Genomic DNA, 24,010 nt, shown 5'->3' with positions numbered 1-24,010 from the left:
CATGATGAGGAAGAAAACAGAAAAAGCAGTACTAGAAAACAAATTGACTTTAGACAATCTGGCAGAAGGATTCCAAATATTCAAGACTGCTTTTGACATATTTTACAATATGGACCTTTCTATATGATACAGGCACTGAAACTAACACAAACAATGAAAGAAGGATTGGTACCGTATAGAAATATTTTTAGGGAAATGAAAAAGCAAAAAAGTCAAATTACAGTATATTTCTCTAAAGTTATACTGAGTGTGCCTGCCTCTCCTGCCTTCCCTTCCACCTTCTCCACCTCTTCCAGCTCTGCCACCCCTGAGATAACAAGACCAATTCCTCCTCTTCTCCTCCTCCTCAACCTACTCAACATGAAGACAATGAGGATGAAAAACTTTGTGATGATCCACTTCTACTTAATGAATAGTAAATATATTTTCTCTGCCTTATGGTTTTCTTAATAAAATTTTATTTTCTCTAGCTTACTTTATTGCAAGAGTACAATACATGATACACATACAAAATATGTGTTAACTGCTTATGTTGTTCATAAGGCCTCTAGTTAACAGTAGGCTATTAGTAATTTGGTGGGGAGTCAAAAAAATCATAATGCAGATTTTCAACTGTGTGGGGGGTCAGTGCCCCTAACTCTCATGTTGTTCAGGGGTTAGGGGCACTGATTAGCGTAACTCCCTATGAATACATTCCTGCATATAGTCCCAGAGTTTCTGCCAATTTAAGTTGGCAAAATCTTGCCATTCTTTCTATATGGCAGTCCCAAAGTCAGTCCCTACACTTAACCCCAACACACCATGATGTGCTGGGATCCAACTGTAGTTACAGGATTGGAGACAATGAGAAGTGGTGGTGGTATAGAGGTGGGCCTCGAGGACAATAGGCATCCCCTTACAAGGTAAGTGCCTTGGGTGAAATCAATACAGAATCTTCAAACTTAATCTCCTTAGACAGGAGAGGAGGGAGTGCTTGTGATGGCAAGAGAGGCACTGTAATTCTCAGGTTTCCATGCATTCCCAAAGCCTGTTTCTCACATAAGAGACCTGGCAAGCCTGTGAAATCAATCAGTGCTGTAATTCTGCAGTCCACTTGATATTTGGGATTTGGTTTTTGGATATATTGGTCTTCTGACTACAAGAGAGAAATTATTTTAGGACACTCATAGAAGGTCTGTGGTTCTCAGACAATGCCTTGTTCCAGTAATTAAATCCCCAAGTTGGACATTTTCTTCTAAGCTCAGTAACATGATCAGATGTGGCTAGCCCACCTCACAATCCCTGTAGTCCTCAATTCCATTATAACATTTTTAATACCAGTCATGTGGTCTTCCGAAGTACTTCATTACCAGCAACTATAAGTGATAATCAGTTCTTTTGCCATAGATTGCTAGAACTAGTGACAAGACTACATCACCTTCAAAGCTAGCCAGGTCAGATAACCAATCCCAAATTCCTAATTTTGAGTTTCTCATCACTGCAGTCACTTCTAGAACCAAATACTTTATCAGAGTTAATTAATTGAAGAGAACAGCTTTCACTTTATATACTTTAAGCTGGGAGATTTTTGTTTTTGTTTTGTTTTGTTTTGAGACAGAGTCTGGCTCTGTCACCCAGGCTGGAGTGTGGTGGCATGATCTCAGCTCACTGCAACCTCTGCCTCCTAGGCTCAAGCCATCCTCCTACTTCAGCCTCCCAAGTAGCTGGGACTATAGGCACACACCACCACACCTGGCAAATTTTTATATATTTTTTGTAGATATGGGGTTTTACCAAATTGCCCAGCCTGGTCTCAAACTGCTGAGCTCAAGTGATATGCCTGCCTCAGCCTCCCAAAGTCCTGGGATTATGGGTGTGAGCCACCACTCCCAGCCTTGGAAGATTTTTATTAAAGGGAATTAGATGCTTACAAAATTATTGGGAAGGCTGGGGAAGCAAAAGGCAAGGGGAAATAGTTGCTGACTTTCAGAAAATCTGGAAGTACAGGAATCCCGTGAAGCTACTATGATCTCAGAAGCAGGAGTGACTATAAGTTTTTTTTTTTTTTTTTTTTTTTTTTTACCAGAAAGACTTTGCATTTCTTCAACATCATACCTTTGTCAGGTCAGAGTTCTCATTATTTTTCAATGTTTTTCAGCATGTCAAAAGCAACCAGGAATTGTCAGAGAAGCTATCTAAGCTACAGCAAGAGAAGGAAGCTCTACGTGAAGAATATTTGCGATTATTGAAGCTGCTTAATGTCCATGTGAGGTAAACAAAGACAAGTTCTCTTTGGAAGAAAATTATGTAGAGTAGTTATTTCTTGCTGAGCAGGCTCTAGGGCTAAATAGTGGGCTGCTCACTGAAGCAACCTTTCAAGAGGGCCATCACAAAATTCCTATGTTTCCAAAAGTGCTATCCATAGGGGTTTTCCTAGGGAGATATGGGGCCTAATTTCTTCTCCAGAGAGGGAGGGAGAAGGGAATTACCATTCATTGAGCTTTGATGGTATTGAACTTGTTTTTCCCCAAATACACCCTTCTCACTTGCCTTCACACTTTTTTTCACCTCACATACTTCCCTCAGCCTGAACCACCCTCTCCTCATTTAAAGAGCTTTTTTTATTTTTTATTTTAGAGAATTGACACAGAATATTACTAATAAGTATATTATATAGATGTTATATATAATGATATACCTATTACATATATGATACTTATATAGTCTCTCTTTCTATACATATATACATACATACATATATACATATATGTATATCAGGCAAATGCCATTGTCCAAAGGCAAAATGACATTTGGTTTTTAGGCAGTTAATTTTTTTTTCATTTAACATATAATGAAACAACATTGCAAAAAAAAAATTCTTTTTTCAGGTAGGATCTCACTCTGTCACGCAGGCTGGAGTGGAGTGGCACGATCACAGCTCACTGCAGCCTCAACCTCCTGGGCTCAAGTGATCCTCCCACCTCAGTCTCCTGAGTAGATGGGACTGCAGTCATGTGCAGCCTCACCAGGCTCACTTTTTAATTTTTTTATAGAGACGGGGGAGGGTCTCACTATGTTGGCCAGGCTGGTCTCAAATTCCTGGCCTCAAGTGATCCTCCTTCCTTGGCCTCCCAAAATGCTAGGATTATAGGCAGGCGTAAGCCACGGTGCCCCGTGCAATTTTTTTTCATAATTATTTATGGCACACCTCTCAGTGTAAAATTTTTGAATGAAACAAAACTTATGCAGACATTCTCCCAAGTTCACTCCTAGTGTCTTGTCAATAAACATAATTTTATGGTTTTATTATAGTTTTTATAAAAGTTTTATACTGTCTCTCTTAATATCATATGATAAGCATTGTGTTTTGTTGCTATAGTCTTCAAATTTGCTATTTCCATAAAACTTAATATTTCATGAAGTTGATATGCCCTTGCACTAACAGCAGCAGTTAAACAGGGTACAACTGCTAACAAACTAACAGAACCTACAATTACAGTGCTAACAAATGTATACCTTATTTCAGGAATAGGGTATCATACAGAAACAGCATTAGAGGAAGAATATGCATTAGAGCCCATGTGTGTTTCACAGCAAGGGGGCCAGAGAAGTCAGGCAGCAGCTGCAATGTTGTTCACTGTGTAAGGGTTGTGGCTGGATGCACTTCCTCTCTCAGATCAGGAACCACTCATGTGTGCATTGACCACCTCACAACCAGGGAGCCCAAAACCGAGTCTCAGCTGAGATTTTATTAAATACTTTTTATATTCTGTTGTTCACATAAGCATATTCCTGCCATGTAACCTCCTTCAAGAGCAGAGACTTCTTGGGGGGTCTCAATGAGACCAGGTGCAAATCATCATTATCACTGTTATCGATAAACAATGCTGATAAACTGGTACAAACTGCAGTGAAACTACTTGGACCAGAGGTTATGAAGCCACACTATTTTAATCGTTATATTTCCCTCTGTAATATGCTTGACCAACAGTCAGTGCCAAACAGGCACTTTAGCAAAACAGTTTAGGTTAATCCTAGACCTGCTGGAATTAACTCACACAACATAATCCTAATTTGGTTAAGAATTACTCGCTGGTCTGATGGTTGAATATTTTTATTCAAAACAGTGCTGAAAAAAATCATTTTGGTATTATATTTTTCATTTTAAAATTTATTTTTATAGAACTATAGATCTTAAAATGTATTGACAAACATTCCAAAGTATCCTACTATTACCGGAAAGGGGTCCTGAACCCAGACCCAACAGAGGGTTCTTGGAAATCATGCAAGAAAGAATTCAGGGCGAATCTAAAAAGTAAAGTAAAAGCAAACTTACTAAAGGAGTAAAGAAATAAAAGAATGTCTACTCCATAGACAGAGGCTGCCCCGAGGGCTGCTGGTTGGCTATTTTTATGGTTATTTCTTGATTGTAAATATGGGGTGGATTATTCACGTGCTTTATTTTATTTTATTTTATTTTATTTGAGGTGGAAACTCGCTCTGTCGCCTAGGCTGGAGTGCGGTGGCACGATCTCGGCTCACTGCAAGCTCCGCCTCCCGGGTTCACGCCATTCTCCTGCCTCAGCCTCCTGAGTAGCTGGGACTACAGTCGCCCGCCGCCACGCCCAGCTAATTTTTTGTATTTTTAGTAGAGACGGGGTTTCACCGTGTTAGCCAGGATGGTCTTGATCTTCTGACCTCGTGATCCACCCGCCTCGGCCTCCCAAAGTGCTGGGATTACAGGCGTGAGCCACCGCGCCCGGCCAATATTCTTTAACTGAGATATAATTTGCATATAATAAATGCAAAGATTTTTAAATGTACAATTGGATAAGTTTTGACAAATGTTTGTGCCCATATTACCACCACCCCAATGAAGATACAGAACAGGGCCAGGCGCAGTGGCTTATGCCTATAATCCCAGCACTTTGGGAGGCTGAGGTGGGCAAATTACATGAGCTCAGGAGTTCAAGACCAGGCCAGGCAACATGGTGAAACCCTGTCTCTACCAAAAATACAAAAATTAGCTAGGCATGGTGGTGCACATCTGTGGTCCCAGCTACTCGGGAGGCTGAGGCAAGAGGACCACTTGAGCCCAGGAGGCAGATATTGCAGTAAGCCAAGATCATGCCACTGCACCCTAGCCTGAATGACAGAGTAAGACTCCATCTCAAAAAAAAAAAAAAGATACAGAATATTTCCACTGTCCCTTAAAGTCCTCTATGACCTGTTTGCTGTTGATCTGCACCTACTGCTTCTCCCATCTCCCTCCAAGTAGCCACTGTTCTGATTTCTGCCTGTCCTAGAATTTCTCCTAAATGGAATTATACTACACGTAATTGTAACCATAATAGGTTTGTTGCCCAATGAACACAGCAAGTCAATATACCAAGCCATTGGGTTGCAGCAGAGAAAGAGGTTTAATCGTAGAGTCATCAAATAAGGAGATGGGAGGAAACCTCAAATCCATCTCCTTGAGGAACTTAGGTTTAGGGTTTTTAAGGGTTTTGGATTGGGCCAAAATGTGAAGATGGTTGATAGGTCAAAGAGTCCAGGGTGAAGTCATAGGACAAGGAGATGAAGTAGCTATGTTCTCATGCTGATGCTGTTCCTCTCTGGGGGTCTTCAAACTGGTTGCTGGAATTTGTGTCTGAAAAACATCTTAAGCAATCCCCTTTGTTTGTTTGTTTGTTTTTTGAGACAGGATCTCACTCTCTTGCCCAGACTCTGGAGTGCAGTGGCCCGATCTTGGCTCACTGCAACCTCCACCTCCCAGGCTCAAGCGATTCTCCTGCCTCAGCCTCCCGAGTAGCTGGGATTACAGGCGTGTGCCACTACTGCCCGGCTAATTTTTATATTTTTAATAGAGATGAAGTTTCACCATGTTGGCTAGGCTGGTCTTGAGCTCATGACCTCAAGTGACCCACCTGCCTTAGCCTCCTGTAATCCCTGCTGGGATTACAGGTGTGAGCCACCGCGCCCAGCCAAGCAATTCTTAAAAAAAAAAAAACCAACGATTCTAATGTTAGAGGTCCTGTCTGTAGGAACAATGGGGATGCGAATGATCAGTATCTAATGCTGTGTGACTTTTAGCAACAAGGAAGTGGACCAAAGTGAAGCCTGATTAATGCTTTATTATAATTATATTGCTGTCCAGAACCCAGCATGTACTTCCTGTCAATCTTGTTGGGGCAGCTTCATACTCTTGTGTCTGACTTCTTTTGTTCAACATATTCTATTATTTTTAAATGCACTTAAAGACAGAATTACTTACTTGTCATTTTATTTTGAACTTCTTTTTTTTTTTTTTTTTTGAGATGGAGTCTCGCTCTGTCACCCAGGCTGGGGTGCAGTGGCATGATCTCTGCTCACTGCAACCTCCGCCTCCTGGGTTCAAGCGATTCTCCTGCCTCAGCCTCCCGAGTAGCTGGGACTACAGGCGCATGCCACCACACCCGGCTAATTTTTATATTTTTAGTAGAGACAGGGTTTCGCCATATTGGCCAAGCTGGTCTCGAACTCCTGACCTCAGACGATCCACTCGCCTTGGCCTCCCAAAGTGCTGGGATTACAGGCGTGAGCCACCGCGCCCGGCCTATTTTGAATTTCTTTGATGGCTAGTGAGGCTGAATGTTTTTCCATATTATTTGTACACAGCCTTTTAGGGTGGTGGATTCTGACCCCACTGCACATGCCTGGGCTCCAACATAGATGAATAAAATAAAAACCTGTTGGCATAGGGTCTGTGGATCAATACTTTTCTAAAAGCATCCTTGTGTGATTCTAATGTGCATCCGAGGTTGAAAATTATATTTAGGAAAGAAAATGGAAGGAATTATGGAAACTCTACCTTTATTTTTGTTTTCATTTCCCTGATTCCAGTCCTGACTTTCACAGGCAATGGTTATTTTTTACGTTTTCTCTACCACTTTTCTAGAGGAACAATTCCCTTGCTTTTTTCAAATCAAAGTATAGACAACCTGGTTTTACTTGAACACAAGCTAAAAGTTGTTCCTAAATTTTAGAACATAAATATTGTGTCACTTCATAACATTAATAGTTAACAAAGCCAAAAATAAGCATGGAAAATCTACATGTTCTTCAGGCAGGGTAGACAACAGGACTTCAGACCGAACCAATAGTAGCAACAAATATCCAGCAATGACAAGGGAATCTATAAGTTCTCACCAGCTGTACTGCATCAACATGCTTTCCAAACCATGTGTAACATTACGGAGAGTATCCTAAATATCAAATAATAGGAGACTAATTAGGTAAAGTATAATACAGTCACTAATAGGACATAATACAGCTGTAAAGGATGATGGCTGTGAATATTAGATAACAATGTGGGAAAATGCTTATAATGTAATAAGTGAAAAGAGCATATGATAAACATTTTGATGTAGACAATGTTTAAACAAAAGATGCTTATAAAAGGAATTAGAAGGAAATACAATACCATAGTAGTGGTCATATTGGGAGTGGGGGATTTCCCCAAACTTTCTGTAATTAATTATCTTAAATAATAAATTGGCCTGGCATGGTGGCTCACACCTGTAATCCCAGCACTTTCAGAGGCCAAGGCAGGAGGATCACTTGAACCCAGGAGTTCAAGACCAGCCTAGGGAACAGAGTGAGATCTCGTCTCTACCAAAAAAAAATTTTTAAGGAATAAATTTATTTTTTTAATAACCCAAATGGCAGAATAAGAGAGCAGCTGTCTGGCATGAGAAGTTAGAGACTTGGGTTTTAATATTCCAGTACAGGATAGGTGAAAGAAATTCCAGAAGTGTAACACCCAATGGGTTCTACTTGTCCACTGCGTAGACAGAGCTGATTTATCAAGACAGGGGAATTGCAAGACAGAAAGAGATTAATTCATGCAGAGTCAGCTGTATGGGAGACCAGAGTTTTATTACTCAAATCAGTCTCCCCGAAAATTTGATGATTGGGTTTTTTAAGGATAATTTGGTGGGTAGGGGGTTAGAAAGTGGGGAGTGTTGATTGATCAGGTCGAAGATTAAATCACAGAAAGTTGAAGATGTCCTCTTGCACTGAGTCAGTTCCTGGGTGGGGGCCACAAGACCACATGAGCCAGTTTATCCATCTAGGTGGCATCAGCTGGTGCACCTCAACACAAGGTCTGCAAAATATCTCAAGCACTGATCTCAGGTTTACAACAGTGACTCCTAAACCATAATTTCTAATCTTGTGGCTAATTTGTTAGTCCTACAAAGGCAGTCTAGTCCCCAGGCAAGAAGGGGGTTTGTTTTGGGAAAGGGCTGTTATCAAGTTTGTTTTGAAGTTAAACTATAAACTAAGTTTCTCCCAAAGTTAGTTGGGCCTACACCTAGGAATGAACAAGAACAGCTTGGAGGTTAGAAGCAAGATGGAGTTAGTTAGGTCAGATCTCTTTCACTATCATAATTTCTTCAGTTATAATTTTTTCAAAAACAGTTTCAGAAGTACATGTTGTATTATAAATGATGTCAAAACATCAGAACAACTGTGAACATCTGGGAAACCCAAAGGATGACAGGTACACTGCTGGATCTTACATCTCTGAAGCTATAGACTGGAGGATGCTGAAAACCAGTGATATCTTTTTTTTTTTTTTTTGAGATGGAGTTTTGCTCTTGTTGCCCAGGCCGGAGTGCAATGGTGCCATCTCAGCTCACCGCAACTTCCACCTCCCAGGTTCAAGCGATTCTTCTGCCTCAGCCTTCCAAGTAGCTGGGATTACAGGCATGCGCCACCACGCCCAGCTAATTTTGTATTTTTAGTAGAGACGGGGTTTCTCCATGTTAGTCAGGCTGGTCTGGAACTCCCGACCTCAGGTGATCCACCCGCTTCGGCCTCCCAAAGTGCTGGGATTACAAGGGTGAGCCATCACACCCGGCCGAAAACCAGTGATATCTTTTACCAAACGTTCCTAGCAGAAAGGAGAATGAGAACAGTTATGAAGTGTACCTTTTTGTAAAGAATACCTCCTTGTAAAGAATCTAAGTCACAGCTGTGGTAACTGTGAACACAGTCTGCAAAAGTACGTGCCTCATATTATGTAGCGGGTGCTGATGGTGGCTCAAAGGATCAAAAGCCTAGGTTCCCTCTATCTTGTTATTGTTTCAACATCTTTAACATGTTGCCCTTATCCACATAGTTCAAAATAATTCACTACCATATCCACATTTCAGCCAGTAAGAAAGAAAGAGGGAAAGGCAAGGGTATTCCATTTTCCTTTAAGGCACGCTACTTCCATTCATATTCTGTTGGCCAGAACTTACTTACATGGCCTCATCTAACTGCAATAACTCATCCTATGCTGAGTAATGTTCTGTTGGCCAGAACTTACTTACATGGCCTCATCTAACTGCAATAACTCATCCTATGCTGAGTAATATTCTGTTGGCCAGAACTTACTTATATGGCCTCATATAACTGCAAGGAAAGCCAGAAAATGTAGTTCCTATGCTGAGTAAACCAGTGCCCAGCAAAAAAATCTGGGTATATAATGTAGAAGAAGGAGAACTTGGATTGGGTACAACCCCAGCAGTCAGTCACTCCCGCATGCACTGACAAGCAAGCTATATCTAGCTTTGTATACATGCCTCTGGCCTACAGGAAGCCAAACTGCTCAGTTTGGTATCTGGCTAAATTAATCTCTTCAGGGAAAAACATGCAAAATGATTCTTTTATGTACACTTAGCAAATAGGAGAAAGAGGAGGACTATTTTGGATAATGGAGGAGTCCTGCAAAAACACATTTAAGGGTAAGACATAAGTTAGCAGGGGCCAAGGGAAAACTTCTCCTTTACCCTCTGAAGGTTCACTGAAGAATCTACTGACAAAAGGCAGATAAATAGGAGAAATAGTATGCAAATCTATTAATGTGCATGGGGGAGAACCACAGAAAGATTACCCCAGTCTCCAATGAGGTGTAGAAGCTTATACACCATCTTGAGATTACAGAAAGAATGGGGGCTTAGATCATGGCAAAACAGGTTAAGGGAAGGGGAGAAGAGGAGGCCTCCCTAGCAAAGGTGGTCTTGTTATACAGATGAAACCTCACAGGTATTATAGCAGCACTCAGAGAGAATAGATGGTCAATATCACTTTCACGCCTTTAAAGGTTTCAGACTCTCAGTGAATCTTTCCTAGATCTGACATGGGAAGGAAGGCCCTCAGAGAAAGCCTGCCTGAACGTATTCTATTGTATAGATGCAAATCCCCACCCTCCATCTGCCTGCTCCCACGAAAGACAACTTTTCAACTGTTCTTGTATTTCCAGCCATTCTGAATAGGTATCCTGAAATATATCAAGGAAATATACTTTGGAGTGAAATATTTTCATTTCCTTCAACTTACAAGGATATAGGACTCCCTTGGAGTAGTTCTTCCATACCAGTTTAACTAAAATTAGCATCTAGATAAGTCTGCTTTGTTCTTCCAATCCCATCTGGTTGTACAAAATGAAATATATCTCATCAGGAGAAATCAGGGATATGTGTTTGCCTACTTTTGTTAGTATTATAGCAGTAGGGTATGATGGGAAGATCATAGGCTCTGGGGTCAGATTCTTCTCTTTAAAATCACTTCTTTTAAATAACTTCTCAGGAGCTAAATGATAAAAACCTATGAACACAAAGAAGGAAACAACAGATGCTGAGGTCTACTTGAGGCGTAGGGGAAGAGAGAGAGGAGTAGAAAAGAACTATTGAGTACTGGGCTCAATACCTGGGTGATGAAATAATATGTGCAATAAACTCCTGTGGCACGTTTTGACCTGTGTAATAAACCTTCACATGTGCCCCCAAACCTAAAATAAGATGTAAAAAAACAAGCTTTTATAAAACTAGAAAACACCAGTAACCTTGAACTACAATATTTGAGGAAGAGCTGCCTGCAGGGAAGTTCAAACAAGAGTGTGGGGAAATACCTACAGACCTCGCTGGCTCAAGATCTCAAATAAATCAGGCAGAGCACAGTTATTCAAAGTATGTGGGACAATACGACGGGCAAAAAAAAAAAGTAACTTGTCTGTCAGGAATCTCCAAGACTCCCCTCAGGTTTGATGACTCCCTAGAATGAAGTGCAAAACTCAGAAAAACAGCTATGGTTATGGTTTATTACAGTGAAAGGATACAGATTAAAATCAGCTAAGGAAAAAGGCACACAGCTCACAGATCTCAAGAAAAGACTTACTTATGTTACCCATGTATTACAAAGGATATTACAAATGATGCAGATGAACAGCCAGGTGGAAGAGATGAACAGAGCACATCATCCCTTCCCATGAAGGGGCTTGGAGTTTCTATACCCTCTCTGGGTGCACCACCCTCCAGGAACCTGTGTTCAGCTATTTGGAAGTTGCCCAAACCCAGTCCTTTCGGGCTTTTTTGAGTTTCATGAGATAGCCATTGTCAACCTAAAGGGAAGAAGCTGAGGCAAAATTAATATAAGTAGAGAGTTTATTTGATCCAGGCTTAGGGATTGCAACCCAGAGCATAGATTCAAGTTGCCCTGAATATACAATCTGATTAGCAGAAGTTACAAGGGGATTTTTAAATAAAAATTTTATTTTTAATTTTTATAGATACATAGTAGGTGTGTATATTTATGCAGTACATGAGATGTTTTGATACAGGCATGCAATGAGTAATAATCACATCATGGAGAAGGGGTACTCATCCCCTCAAGCATTTGCATTACAAATAATACGATTATACTTTTTTGGTTTTTCTCTTTCTTTTCTTTTTTTTTTTTTTTTTTTCAGGGTCTTGCTTTGTTGCCCAGGCTGGGAGTGCAGTGGTGCAATCTCAGCTCACTGCAGCCTTGACCTCCTGGGCTCAAGTGATCCTACCACTTCAGCCTCCACAGTAGCTGGGACTACAGGCATGTGCCACCACACCTGGTTAATTTTGTTTATTTAATTTAATTAATTCATTAATTTATTTTTTGAGACGGACTTTTGCTCTGTGGCCTAGGCTGGAGTGCAGTGGTGTGATCTCTGCTCACTGCAAGCTCCGCCTCCTGGGTTCACACCATTCTCCTGCCTCAGCCTCTGGAGTAGCTAGGACTACAGGTGCCTGCCACCACGCAGGCTAATTTTTGTGTTTTTAATAGAGACGGGGTTTCATTGTGTTAGCCAGGATGGTCACGATCTCCTGACCTTGTGATCTGCCCGCCTCGGCCTCCCAAAGTGCTGGGATTACAGGCGTGAGCCACCGCGCCTGGCCTAATTTTGTTTATTTTTGTAGAGTCAAGGTCTTACTATGTTGCCCAGGCTGGTCTCGAACCTGTGTGCTCAAGCGATTCTCCTGCCTCAGCCTCCCAAAGTGCTGGGATTACAGCACTGGGATTACCACTGCAACTAATCTGTTTCTTTAGTTATTTTTAAGTGTACAATTTTAAAAAATGTACAATTATTGACTATAGTCTTATTCATTCTTTATTTTTTATAGTTAAAGACCTTTTTTTTATAGTCATACCCATTAACCATCCCCACCTCCCCCAATTCCCCCACTACTCTTCCCAGCCTCTGGTAACCATCCTTGTACTCTCTATCTCCATGAGTTGAATTGTTCTGATTTTTAGATCCCACAAATAAATGAGAACATGTGATGTTTGTCTTTCTGTGCATGGCTTATTTCACTTAGCATAATGACCTCCAGTTCCATCCATGTATTGCAAATGAGAGGATCTCATTCTTTTTTATGGCTGAATAGTATTCCATTGTGTATAAGTACCATATTTTCTTTATCCAATCATCTGTTGATGGACATTTAGGTTGCTTGCCAATATTGGCTATTGTGAACAGTGCTGCAACAAACATGGGAGTGCAGATATCTCTTCGATATACTGATTTCCTTTCTTTTGGATATATACCCAGCAGCGGGATTGCTCAAATATATGATAGCTCAATTTTTAGGTTTTATTGTTTTTTGTTTTTGAAACAGTCTTGCACCATCTTGCTCACTGCAACCTCTGCCTCCCAGGTTCAAGCAATTCTTCTACTTCAGCCTCCTGAGTAGCTGGGATTACAGGCGTACTTATGCACCACCACACCTGGCTTTTTTTTTTTTTTTCTTTGTATTTTTAATAGAGACGGGGTTTTGCCATGTTGGCCAGGCTGGTCTTGAACTCCTGAAGTGATCCGCCCGCCTTGCCTCCCAAAGTGCTAGGATTACAGGCATGGGCCACTACGATGCCCAGCCTCAATTTTTAGTTCTTTGAGGGACCCCCAAGATGTTCTCCATAGTGGTTGTACTAATTTACATTCCCATTAATAGTGTACGAGGGTTCCCTTTTCTCCACATCCTCGTCAGCATTTGTCATTGCCTATCTTTTGGATAAAAACCATTTTAATAGGGGTGTGATGACCTCTCATTGTAGTTTTGATGTGCATTTCTCTGATAATCAATGATGTGGAGCACCTTTTCATATGCCTGTTTGCCATTTGTATGTTTTCTTTTCAGAAATGTCTATTCAAATATTTTGACCATTTTAAAATCAGATTATTGGATTTTTTCCTACAGAGTTGTTTGAGTTCCTTATATATTCTGGTTATTAATCCCTTGTCAGATGGGTATTTTGCAAATATTTTTCCTATTCTGTGGGTTGTCACTTCACTTTGTTGATTGTTTCCTTTGCTGTGCAGAAGATTTTTTTTAACTTGATGTGATTCCATTTGTCCATTTTTGCTTTGGTTGCCTGCACTTGTGGGGTATTACTCAAGACATTTTTGCACAGACCAATATCCTGGAGAATTTCCCCAGTGTTTTCTTATAGTACTCTCATACTTTGCGGTCTTAGATTTAAGTCCTTAATCCATTTTGATTTGATTTTTGTATACAGTGAGAGATAGGGATCTAGTTTTATTCTTCTGCATATGGATATCTAGTTTTCCCAGCACCATTTACTGAAGAGACTATCTTTTCCCTGATGTATGTTCTTGGCACCTTTGTCAAAAATGAGTTCACTGTAGGTGTGTGGATTTGTTTCTGGGTTCTCTATTCTGTTCCATTGGTCTATGTGTCTATTTTTATGCCAGTACTATACCATTTTGGTTATCATAGCTCTGTGTATAATTTGAAGCCACGTAATGTGATTTCTCCAGTTTTGTTCTTTATGCTTAGGATATTTTTGGCTATTCTTGGTCCTTTGTGGTTTCATATAAATTTTAGGATAGTTTTTTCTATTTCTGTGAAGAATGTCATTGGTATTTTGGTAAGGATTGCATTGAATCTGTAGATTGCTTTCGGTAATATGGACATTTTAACAATATTGATTCTTCCAATCCAAGAACATGGAATATCTTTCTATTCTTTGGTGTCCTTCAATTTCTTTCATTGGTGTTTTATAGTTTTCAGTATAGAGATCTTTCACTTTGTTGGTTAAGCTAATTCCTAGGTATTTAATTTTATGTCTGGCTATTATAAATGGAATCGCTTTTTCTTTTTCAGATTGTTCCCTGTTGGCATATAAAAATGCTACTGATTTTTGTATGTTGATTTTGTATTCTGCAACTTTACTGAATTTGTTTATGAGTTCTAGTGCTTCTTTAGTGGAGTCTTTAGGTTTTTCCAAATATAAAATTATATCATCTGCAAACAAGAATAATTTGACTTCTTTTGCAATTTGGATGTCCATTATTTCTTTCTCTTGTCTGATTGCTTGAGCTAGGACTTTCAGTACTATGTTGAATAACAGTGATGAAAGTGGGTGTCCTTGTCATGTTCCAGCTCTTCAAGGAAAGACTTTCATTTTTCCCAAATTCAGTATGATACAAGCTGTAGGTCTGTCATATATGGCTTTTATTATGTTGAGGTATGTTTCTTCTGTCCCCAGTTTCTTGAGAGTTTTTATCATGAAGTGATGTTGAATTTTATCAAATGCTTTTCCAGCATCAATTGAAATAATCATATGGTTTTTGTCCTGTTGATATGATGTATCACATCATTTGTCCTTCTGTTGATATAATGTATCACATTGATTGATTTGTGTATGTTGAACCATCCTTGCATCCCAGGGATAAATCCCACATGGTCATAATGATCTTTTTAATGTATTGTTGAATTCTGTTTGCTAGGTTTTTCATTTGTTTGTTTTGAGACAGGGTCTCACGCTGTCACCCAGACTGGAGTGCAGTGGTGTGATCTTGGCTTACTGCAAACTCCACCTTCCAGGCCCAAGCAATCCTCCCACCTCAGCCTCCTGAGTAGCTGAGACCACAGGCATACCCCATGATGCCCAACTAATTTTTAGTTTTTTGTAGAGATGGAGTCTTGCTATGTTATCCAAACTGGCCTCGAACTCCTGAGGTCAAGCTATCCTCCTGCTTCAGCTTTCCAAAGTGTTGGGATTACAGACATGAGCCCATCGCATACAGCTGGTTTGCTACTATTTTGTTAAGGATTTTTGTATCAATATTCATCAGTGATAGTAGCCTGCAGTTTTCTTTTTCGTATGTGGCTTTGTCTGGTTTAGGTATTAGGATAACACTGGCCTTGTAGAATGAGTTTGGAAAGATTTCCTTCTCCTCTATTTTTCAAAATAGTTTGAGTAGGATTGGTATTATTTCTTTAAATGTTTGGTAGAATTCAGCAGTGAAGCCGCTGGGTTCTGGCCTTTTCTTTACTGGGGGACTTTTTTTATGGCTTTGATCTCATTATTTGTTATTGGTCTGCTGAGATTTTAGATTTTTTCATGGTTCAATCTTTGTTATGTTGTATGTGTTTAGGAGTTTGTTCATTTCTTCTAGGTTTTCCAATTTACTGAATTTAGTTGCTCATAATAGCCACTAATGATACTTTGAATTTCTGTGGTATTAGTTGTAATAACTCATTTTTTGTCCCTGATTTTATTTATTTGGATCTTCGCTTTTTCTTAGCCTGCTAAAGGTTTGTTGATTTTGTTTAACTTTTCAAAAAAACAACTTTTTGTTTCATTGATCTTTTGTAGTTTTCTTCATTTCAATTTCATTTATTTCTGCTCTGATCTTTATGATTTCTTTTCTTCTACTAATTTGGGATTTCATTTGCTCTTGTTTCTCTAGTTCTTTAAGATGCATCATTAGATTGTTTATTTGCAGTTTTTTTTAAATGTAGGCTCTTACAGCTATAAACTTACTGCTTTTGCTGTATCCCATAGGTTTCGGTATGTTGTGTTTCCATTATCATTCGTTTCAATAAATTTTTCAATTTCCTTGTTAATTTTTTCATTGGCCCACTGGTCATTCAGGAGCATATTGTTTAATTTCCATGTATTTGTATAGTTTCCAAAATTCCTCTTGTTATTTATTTCTAGTTTTATTCCAATATGGTCAGAGAAGATGCTTGATATTATTTCAGTTTTTTAATGTTTTAATACTTATTTTGTGACCTGATGGTTTATCTTTGAGAATGATACATATACTGAGGAGAAGAAGGTGTATTCTACAGCCATTGGATGAAATGTTCTGTAAATATCTATTAGGTCCATTTGGTATATAATGCAGATTATATCCAAGTTTCTTTGTTGATTTTCTGTCTGGAAAATCTGTCCAATGCTGAAAGTGAGGTGTTGAAGTCTCCCTCTATTACTGCATTGGGATCTGTCTCTCTCATTAGCTCTAATAATACTCCCTTTATATATCTGGGTGCTCCAGTGTTGGGTGTATATATGTATTTACAATTGTTATATCCTCTTGCTAAATTGACCCCTTTATTATTATATAATGACCTTTTTGTCTTTTCTTATAGTTTTTGTTTAGAAATCTATTTTGTCTGATATAAGTATAGCTACTTCTGCTCTTTTTTGGTTTCCATTGGCATGGAATATCTTTTTCCATCCCTTTGTTTCCGGTCTATTTGTATCTTTATAGGTAAAATGTCCTTTTTGTAGAAAATGGATCATTGGGTCTTGTTTTTTAATCCATTCAGCCAGTCTATGTCTTTTGATTGGAAGGTTTAATCCATTTACATTCAATGTTATGATTAATAAGTAAGGACTTAATACTCCTGATGTTTTCTTATTTGTTTTCGGGTTGTTTGTAGTCTTCTCTTCCTTCTTCCTTTCCTTCCTGTCTTTCTTTTAGTGAAGGTGATTTTCTCTGTGATATGATTTAATTTTTTACTTTTTATTTTTTGTATATATGTTGTATGTTTTTTGGTTTGAGGTTACCATAAGGCTTGCAAATACTATCTGATATGATTTCGCTGTGTCCACCACCAAATCTCAACTTGAACTTTATCTCCCAGAATTCCCAAATGTTGTGGGAGGGACCTAGGGGGAGGTAATTGAATCATGGGGGCCAGTCTTTTGCTGTGCTATTCTTGTGATAGTGAATGAGACTCATGAGATCCGATGGGTTTATCAGGGGTTGCCGCTTTTGCTTCTTCCCCATTTTCTCTTGCCACTGCCATGTAAGAAGTCCCTTTCACTCCCGTCATGATTCTGAGGCCTCCCCAGCCATGTGGAACTGTAAGTCCAATTAAACCTTTTTTTGTTCCCAGTTTTGGGTATGTCTTTATCAGCAGTGTGAAAACGAACTAATACAGTAAATTGGTACCAGTAGAGTGAGGCATTGCTGAAAATATACCCAAAAATGTGGAAGCAACTTTGGAAGTGGGTAACAGGCAGAGGTTGGAACAGTTTGGAGGGCTCAGAAGAAGACAGGAAAATGTGGGAAAGTTTGGAACCTCCTAGAGACTTGTTGAATGGCTTTGACAAAAAATGCTGATAGTGATATGAACAATAAGGTGGTCCAGGTTGAGATGGTCTCAGACGGAGATGAGGAACTTGTTGGGAACTGGAGCAAAGATGATTCTTGTTATGTTTTGGCAAAGAGACTGGCACCATTTTGCCCCTGCCCTAGAGATTTGTGGAACTTTGAACTTGAGAGAGATGATTTAGGGTATCGGGTGGAAGAAACTTCTAAGCAGCAAAGCATTCAAAAGGTGACTTGGGTGCTGTTAAAAGCGTTTCATTTTAAAAGGAAAACAGAGCATAAAAATTCAGAAAATTTGCAGCCTGATGATGCAATAGGAAAGAAAACCCCATTTTTGAGGAGAAATTTAAGCTGGCTACAGAAATTTGCATAAGTAGCAAGAAGCCTAATGTTAATCCCCAAGACCATGGGGAAAATGTCTCCAGGCCATGTCAGAGACCTTCACAGCAGATCCTTCCATCACAGGCACAGAGGCCCAGGAGGAAAAAGTGGTTTTGTGGGCCGGTCCCGGGGTTCCCATACTGTGTGCAGCCTAGGGACTTGGTGCCCTGTGTCCCAGCCACTCCAGCCATGGCTGAAAGGGGCCAACGTAGTGCTCGGGCTGTGGCTTCAGAGGGTAGAAGCTTCAAGCCTTGACAGCTTCCATGTGGTGTTGAGCTTGTGGGTGCACAGAAGTCAAGAATTCAGATTTGGGAACCTCCACCTACATTTCAGAAAATGTATGAAATGCCTGGATGCCCAGGCAAAAGTTTGCTGTAGGGATAGGAACCTCTGCTAGGGCAGTGTGGAAGGGAAATATGGGGTTGGAGCCTCCACACAGAGTCCCTACTAGGGCACTGCCTAGTGGAGCTGTGAGAAGAGGGCCACCATCCTCCAGAACCCAGAATGGTAGATCCACTGACAGTTTGCACCATGCACCTGGAAAAGCTGCAGACACTCAACACCAGCCCACAAAAGCAGCCAGGAGGGAGGCCATCCCCTGCAAAGCCACAGGTATGGAACTGCCCAAGACCATGGAAACCCACCTTTTGCATCAGTGTGACCTGGATGTGAGACCTGGAGTCACAGGAGATCATTTTGGAGCTTTAAAATTGACTGCCTCACTGGATTTCAGACTTGCGTGGGCCCTGTAACCCCTTTGTTTTAGCTAATTTATCCCACTTGGAATGCTGTATTAACCCAATACCTGTACCCCCATTGTATCTAGGAAGTAACTAGCTTGCTTTTGATTTTACAGGCTCATAGGCGGAAGGGATTTGCCTTGTTTCTGATGACACTTTGGACTGTGGACTTTTGGGTTAATGCTGAAATGAATGAAGACTTTTGGGGACTGTTGGCAAAGCACGATTGGTTTTGAAATGTGAGGACATGAGATTTGGAGGGGCTGGGGCAGAATGATATGGTTTGGCTTTGTCCCCACCCAAATCTTATCTTGAATTCTGTCTCCCAAAATTCCCACATGTTGTGCGAGGGACCCAGGGGGAGGTAATTGAACCATGGGGGCCAGTCTTTCCTGTGCTATTCTCGTGATAGTGACTAAGTCTCATGAGATCTGATGGGTTTATCAGGGGTTGCCACTTTTGCCTCTTCCCCATTTTCTCTTGCCACTGCCATGTAAGAAGTGCTTTTCACCTCCCACCATGATTCTGAGGCCTCCCCAGCCATGTGGAACTGTAAGTCCAATTAAACCTCTTTTTGTTCCCAGTTTTGGGTATGTATTTATCAGCAGCTTGAAAGCAAACTAATACACTATCTTATAGCTAATTATTTTAACATGATTACAACTTAATATGGTTTGCATAAACAAAGAAAGAAAAAGAAAACTAATACTCAATACCGTAACTTCATCCCTCCGCTTTTAAACTTTTACTTGTTTCTATTTATATCTTATTGTACTGTCTATGTCTTGAAAATTGTTGTAGTCGTTATTTTTTATTGATTTATTGTTTAGTCTTTCTACTTAAGAGTAGTTTACACACCACAGTTACAGTGCTACATTTTGTGGTTTTCTATGTACTTACTATTACCAGTGAGTCTTATACCTTCAGATGATTTCTTATTAATCATTAACGTCCTTTGCTTTCTGATTAAAGTACTCTCTTTAGCATTTCTTGTAGGACAGAACCAGTGTTGACGAAATTCCTCAGCTTTTGTTTGTCTGGGAAAGTATTTATTTCCCCTTCATGCTTGATGGATATTTTCACTGGATATACTACTCTAGGGTAAAAGTTTTTCCTTCAGCACTTTAAATATGTCATGCCGCTCTCTCATGGCCTGTAAGGTTACCACTGGAAAGTCTGCTGACAGACATATTGGAGCTCTATTGTATGTAATTTGTTTCTTTTCTCTTGCTGCTTTTAGGATCCTTTATTTTTGACCTTTGGCAGTTAGATTATTAAATGCCTTGAGGTAATCTTTGGGTTAAATCTTCTCGTTGTTCTATAACCTTCTTGTACTTGGATATTGATATCTTCCTCTACATTTGGGAAGTTCTCTGCTATTATCCCTTTGAATAAACTTCCTACTCCTGTTTCTTTTTCTTTTTTTTTTTTTTTGAGACGGAGTCTCACTCTGTCACCCAGGCTGGAGTGCAGTGGCACGATCTCGGCTCACTGCAACCTCTGCCTCCCGGGTTCAAGCGATTCTTCTGCCTCAGCCTCCCAAGTGTGTGCCACCACACCCAGCTAATTTTTGTATTTTTAGTAGAGATGGGGTTTCACCATATTGGCCAGGCTGGTCTTGAACTCCTGACCTCGTGATCCGCCGGCCTCAGCCTCCCAAAGTGCTGGGATTACGGGTGTGAGCCACTGCACAGGCCCCTATGTCTTTTTCTACCCCCTCTTTAAGGCCAATAACTCTTAGATATGCCCCCCTACTTTTTTTTTTTTTTTTTTTGAGATGAAGTCTGGCTCTGTTGCGCAGGCTAGAGTGCAGTGCCGCAATCTCAGCTAACTGCAACCTCTAGCTCCCGGGTTCAAGCGATTCTCCTGCCTCAGCCTCCTGAGTAGCTGGGATTACAGGCATGTACCACCATACCCAGCTAATTTTGTATTTTTAGTAGAGATGGGGTTTCACCATGTTGGCCAGGCTGGTTATGAATGCCCCACCTCAGGTGATCTGCCCACTTTGGCCTCCGAAAGTGTTGGGATTACAGGCATGAGCCACTGTGCCTGGCTAGATTTGCCCTTTTGAGGCTATTTTCCAAATCCTGTAGGTGTGCTTCATTCTTTTTTAATCCTTTTGTCTTTTGTCTCCTCTGCCTTTGTATTTACTTTTCTTTTTCTTTTTTTTTTTTTTTTTTCAGATGGAGTCTCGCTCTGTTGCCCAGGTTGGAATGCAATGGCATGAACTCAGCTCACTGCAACCTCTGCCTCCCAGGTTCAAGCAATTCTCCTCCCTCAACCTCCTGAGTAGCTGGAATTATAGGTGCGTGCCACCACACCTAGCTATTTTGTATTTTTAGTAGAGACAGGGTTTTGCCATGTTGGCCAGGCTGTTCTCGAACTCCTGACCTCAGGTGACCTGCCTGCCTTGGCCTCCCAAAGTACTGGGATTACAGGTGTGAGCCACCGCACCTGGCCCTGTGTATTTTCAAATAGTCTATCTTCAAGTTTACTAATTCTTCTGCTTGATCAATTCTGCTATTAAATGACTCTAATGCATTCTGCAGTGTGCCTATTGCATTTTTCAGCTCCAGAATTTCCTCTTGATTCTTTTTAATTATTTCAATCTCTGTTAAATTTATCAGATAAAATTCTGAATTCATTCTCTGTATTATCTTTAATTTCTTTGAGTTTCTTCAAAACAGCTATTTTGAATTTTCTGTCTGAAAGGTCACATATCTGTTTCTCCAGGATAGGTCCCTGGTGCCTTGTTTAGTTCATTTGGTGAGATCATGTTTTCCTGGAAGGTCTTGGTACTTATAGATGTTCATCTGTGTCTGGGCATTGAAGAGTTAGATATTTATTATAGTCTTTGCAGTCTGGGCTTACTTGTACCCATCCTTCTTGGGAAGACCTTCCAGATATTCAAAAGTACTTGGGTGTTGTCATCTAAGCTCTACCTGCTTTAGGAGACTCCCCAAGCCCAGTAATGCTATGGTTCTTGCAGATTGGTAGAGGTACTCCCTTAATGGTCTTGGAAAAGATCTGGACAAATTCCCTGGATTACTAGGCAGAGACTCTTGTTCTCTCCCCTTACTTTCTCCTAGACAAATGGAGTCTCTCTCTATGTTCTGAGCCACTTGGAACTGGGGGTGGCATGACACAAGCACCCTTGTGGCCACCACTAGGACTGTGTTGGGTCATACCTGAAGCCAGCACAGCACTGGGTCTCTCCCAAGTCCTGCTGTAACCACTCCCTGGCTACCAGCTATGACCGCTCAAGTCCCTGGGCTCCACAATCAGCAGATGCAAAGCCAGCAAGGCCTATGTCCTTCCTTTCAGGGCAGCGAGCTCCCCCATGCCCCAGGCAGGCCCAGTGGTGCCATCTGGGAGCCAGGGACTAGAATAAAAAAACTTGAGAAGTTCACCTGGTGTTCTGTTGTATCGCGGCTAGGCTGGTACTCAAACCCGAAAATCTGGTCCTTTCCACTCTTTCTTCCCATTTCCAAAGGTAGAGGAGCCTCACCTCATAGCCACTACCATCACAGGCCCATGGGGAGTACTGCCAGACTACTGCCAATGTTCCCTTAAGGCCCAATGTCTCCTAAATCAGCTTGTGGTGAATGCTGCCTGGCTTGGTACTCACCCTCAGGATAGTGGGCTCCCTTCTGGCCCAGGGCACGTCCACAAATGCTGTTTAAGAGCCAAGTCCTGGAATCATAGACCCCAAGAGCCTTCCTGGTGCTCTACCCTACTGTGGCAAAGCTGATACCTATGCTGTAAGACTAAGTCCCTTTTACTTTTCCCTCCAGTTTTCTCAAGCAGGCGTTTCACCCTGTAGCCACCACAGCTGGGAATGTGCTGTCACCTGAATCCAGCAAGTCTCGGAGTCTCACCCAAGGCCCTTAATATAGTATCTGGGTATCGCTGCTGGTTATTCAGGGCCCAAGGGCTCTTCAGTTAGCAGATGATGAATCTTGCCGGGACTGGGTCCTTCCCTTCAAGGGAGCGGGTTTCCTTATGGCTTAGGGTATGTCTAGGAGCTAGGGCCTGGAAAGGGGGCCTCATTACTCTGACCAGTGCCCTATCCTGCTGTGGTTGAGTTGGGCGTGGTGGCACACACTTGTAATTCCAGCTACTCCGGAGGCTGAGGCAGGAGAATTGCTTGAACCTGGGAGGTGGAGGTTGCAGTGAGCCAAGATCATGTCACTGTACTCTAACCTGGGCAACAGAATGGGACTCTATATTAAAATAAGTAAATAAGGCTGGGCGCGGTAGCTCACGTCTGTAATCCCAGCACTTTGGGAGGCTGAGGTGGGCGAATCACCTGAGGTCAGGAGTTCGAGACCAACCTCAACATGGAGAAACCCTGTCTCTACTAAAAATACAAAATTAGCCGGGCGTGATGGTGCATGCCTATAATCCCAGCTACTTGGGAGGCTGAGGCAGGAGAATTGCTTGAACCTGGGAGGCGGAGGTTGCGGTGAGCTGAGATCGTGCCATTGTACTCTAGCCTAGGCAACAAGAGCAAAACTCCATCTCAAAAAAAAAAAAAAAAAAAAGTAAATAAATAACATAAGCTATACATTGATTGGCAATACATTGTTCTGTTTTTTTCAGAGACAGCCTTGCTCTGTTGCTCAGGCTGGAATGCAGTACACGATCTCAGCTCACTGCAACTTTTGCCTCCCAGGTTCAAGCAATTCTGGTGCTTCAGTCTCCTGAGTAGCTGGGATTACAGATGTGCGTCACCACGCCAGCTAATTTTTGTACTTTTAGTAGAGATGTGGTTTCGCCGTGTTGGCCAGGCTGGTCTTGAACTCCTGGCCTCAAGTGATCTGCCCGCCTCTGCCTCCCAAAGTGCTGGGATTACAGGTGTGAGCCAACACGCCTGGCCAGCTATGCGTTATTCTTTGTATCACAGATTTCAAGAACAGAAAATAATGAGTGAGGCAGCTAGTCAGAAACAAAATGACTTTAAAACAGTCACCCCCAAGCAAATTCAGTTATAAAAAGTCTGAATGGGGGCAGGTAATGACTGAAGTTCTATACTCTTGTCTCTGGGCCTGATGAATTTTGCATGCTTCACATAGCTCAGACTGCTCTGAGCTATTTTTCTTTTCTCAGTATGATTGATTACATCCTTGGCCATTGGTGATTCAACTCAACCTTTATCCTCTCCCCTCCCTGAATGATAAGGGTATGCGCCTGGAAGCCC

General features: G+C 41.1%; 1 protein-coding gene across 15 annotated transcripts in view; it reads left to right on the top strand.

Annotated features, from left to right (window-relative positions):
• Positions 1 to 24,010, top strand: part of CCDC30 (coiled-coil domain containing 30) — a 194,491-nt gene that overhangs the window by 147,245 nt on the left and 23,236 nt on the right. For all 15 annotated transcript variants that reach the window (XM_054536989.2, XM_054536979.2, XM_054536958.2 and 12 more), the window contains one exon: positions 2,138 to 2,250. In XM_054536989.2, the coding sequence (XP_054392964.2) occupies positions 2,138 to 2,250 (113 nt within the window). The remainder of the gene's footprint in view (positions 1 to 2,137; positions 2,251 to 24,010) is intronic.

The sequence above is a fragment of the Pongo abelii genome, chromosome 1 (genome assembly GCF_028885655.2).
Source record: "Pongo abelii isolate AG06213 chromosome 1, NHGRI_mPonAbe1-v2.0_pri, whole genome shotgun sequence".
NCBI lineage: Eukaryota > Metazoa > Chordata > Mammalia > Primates > Hominidae > Pongo > Pongo abelii.
This window is presented reverse-complemented; position numbering and strand designations above follow the sequence as displayed.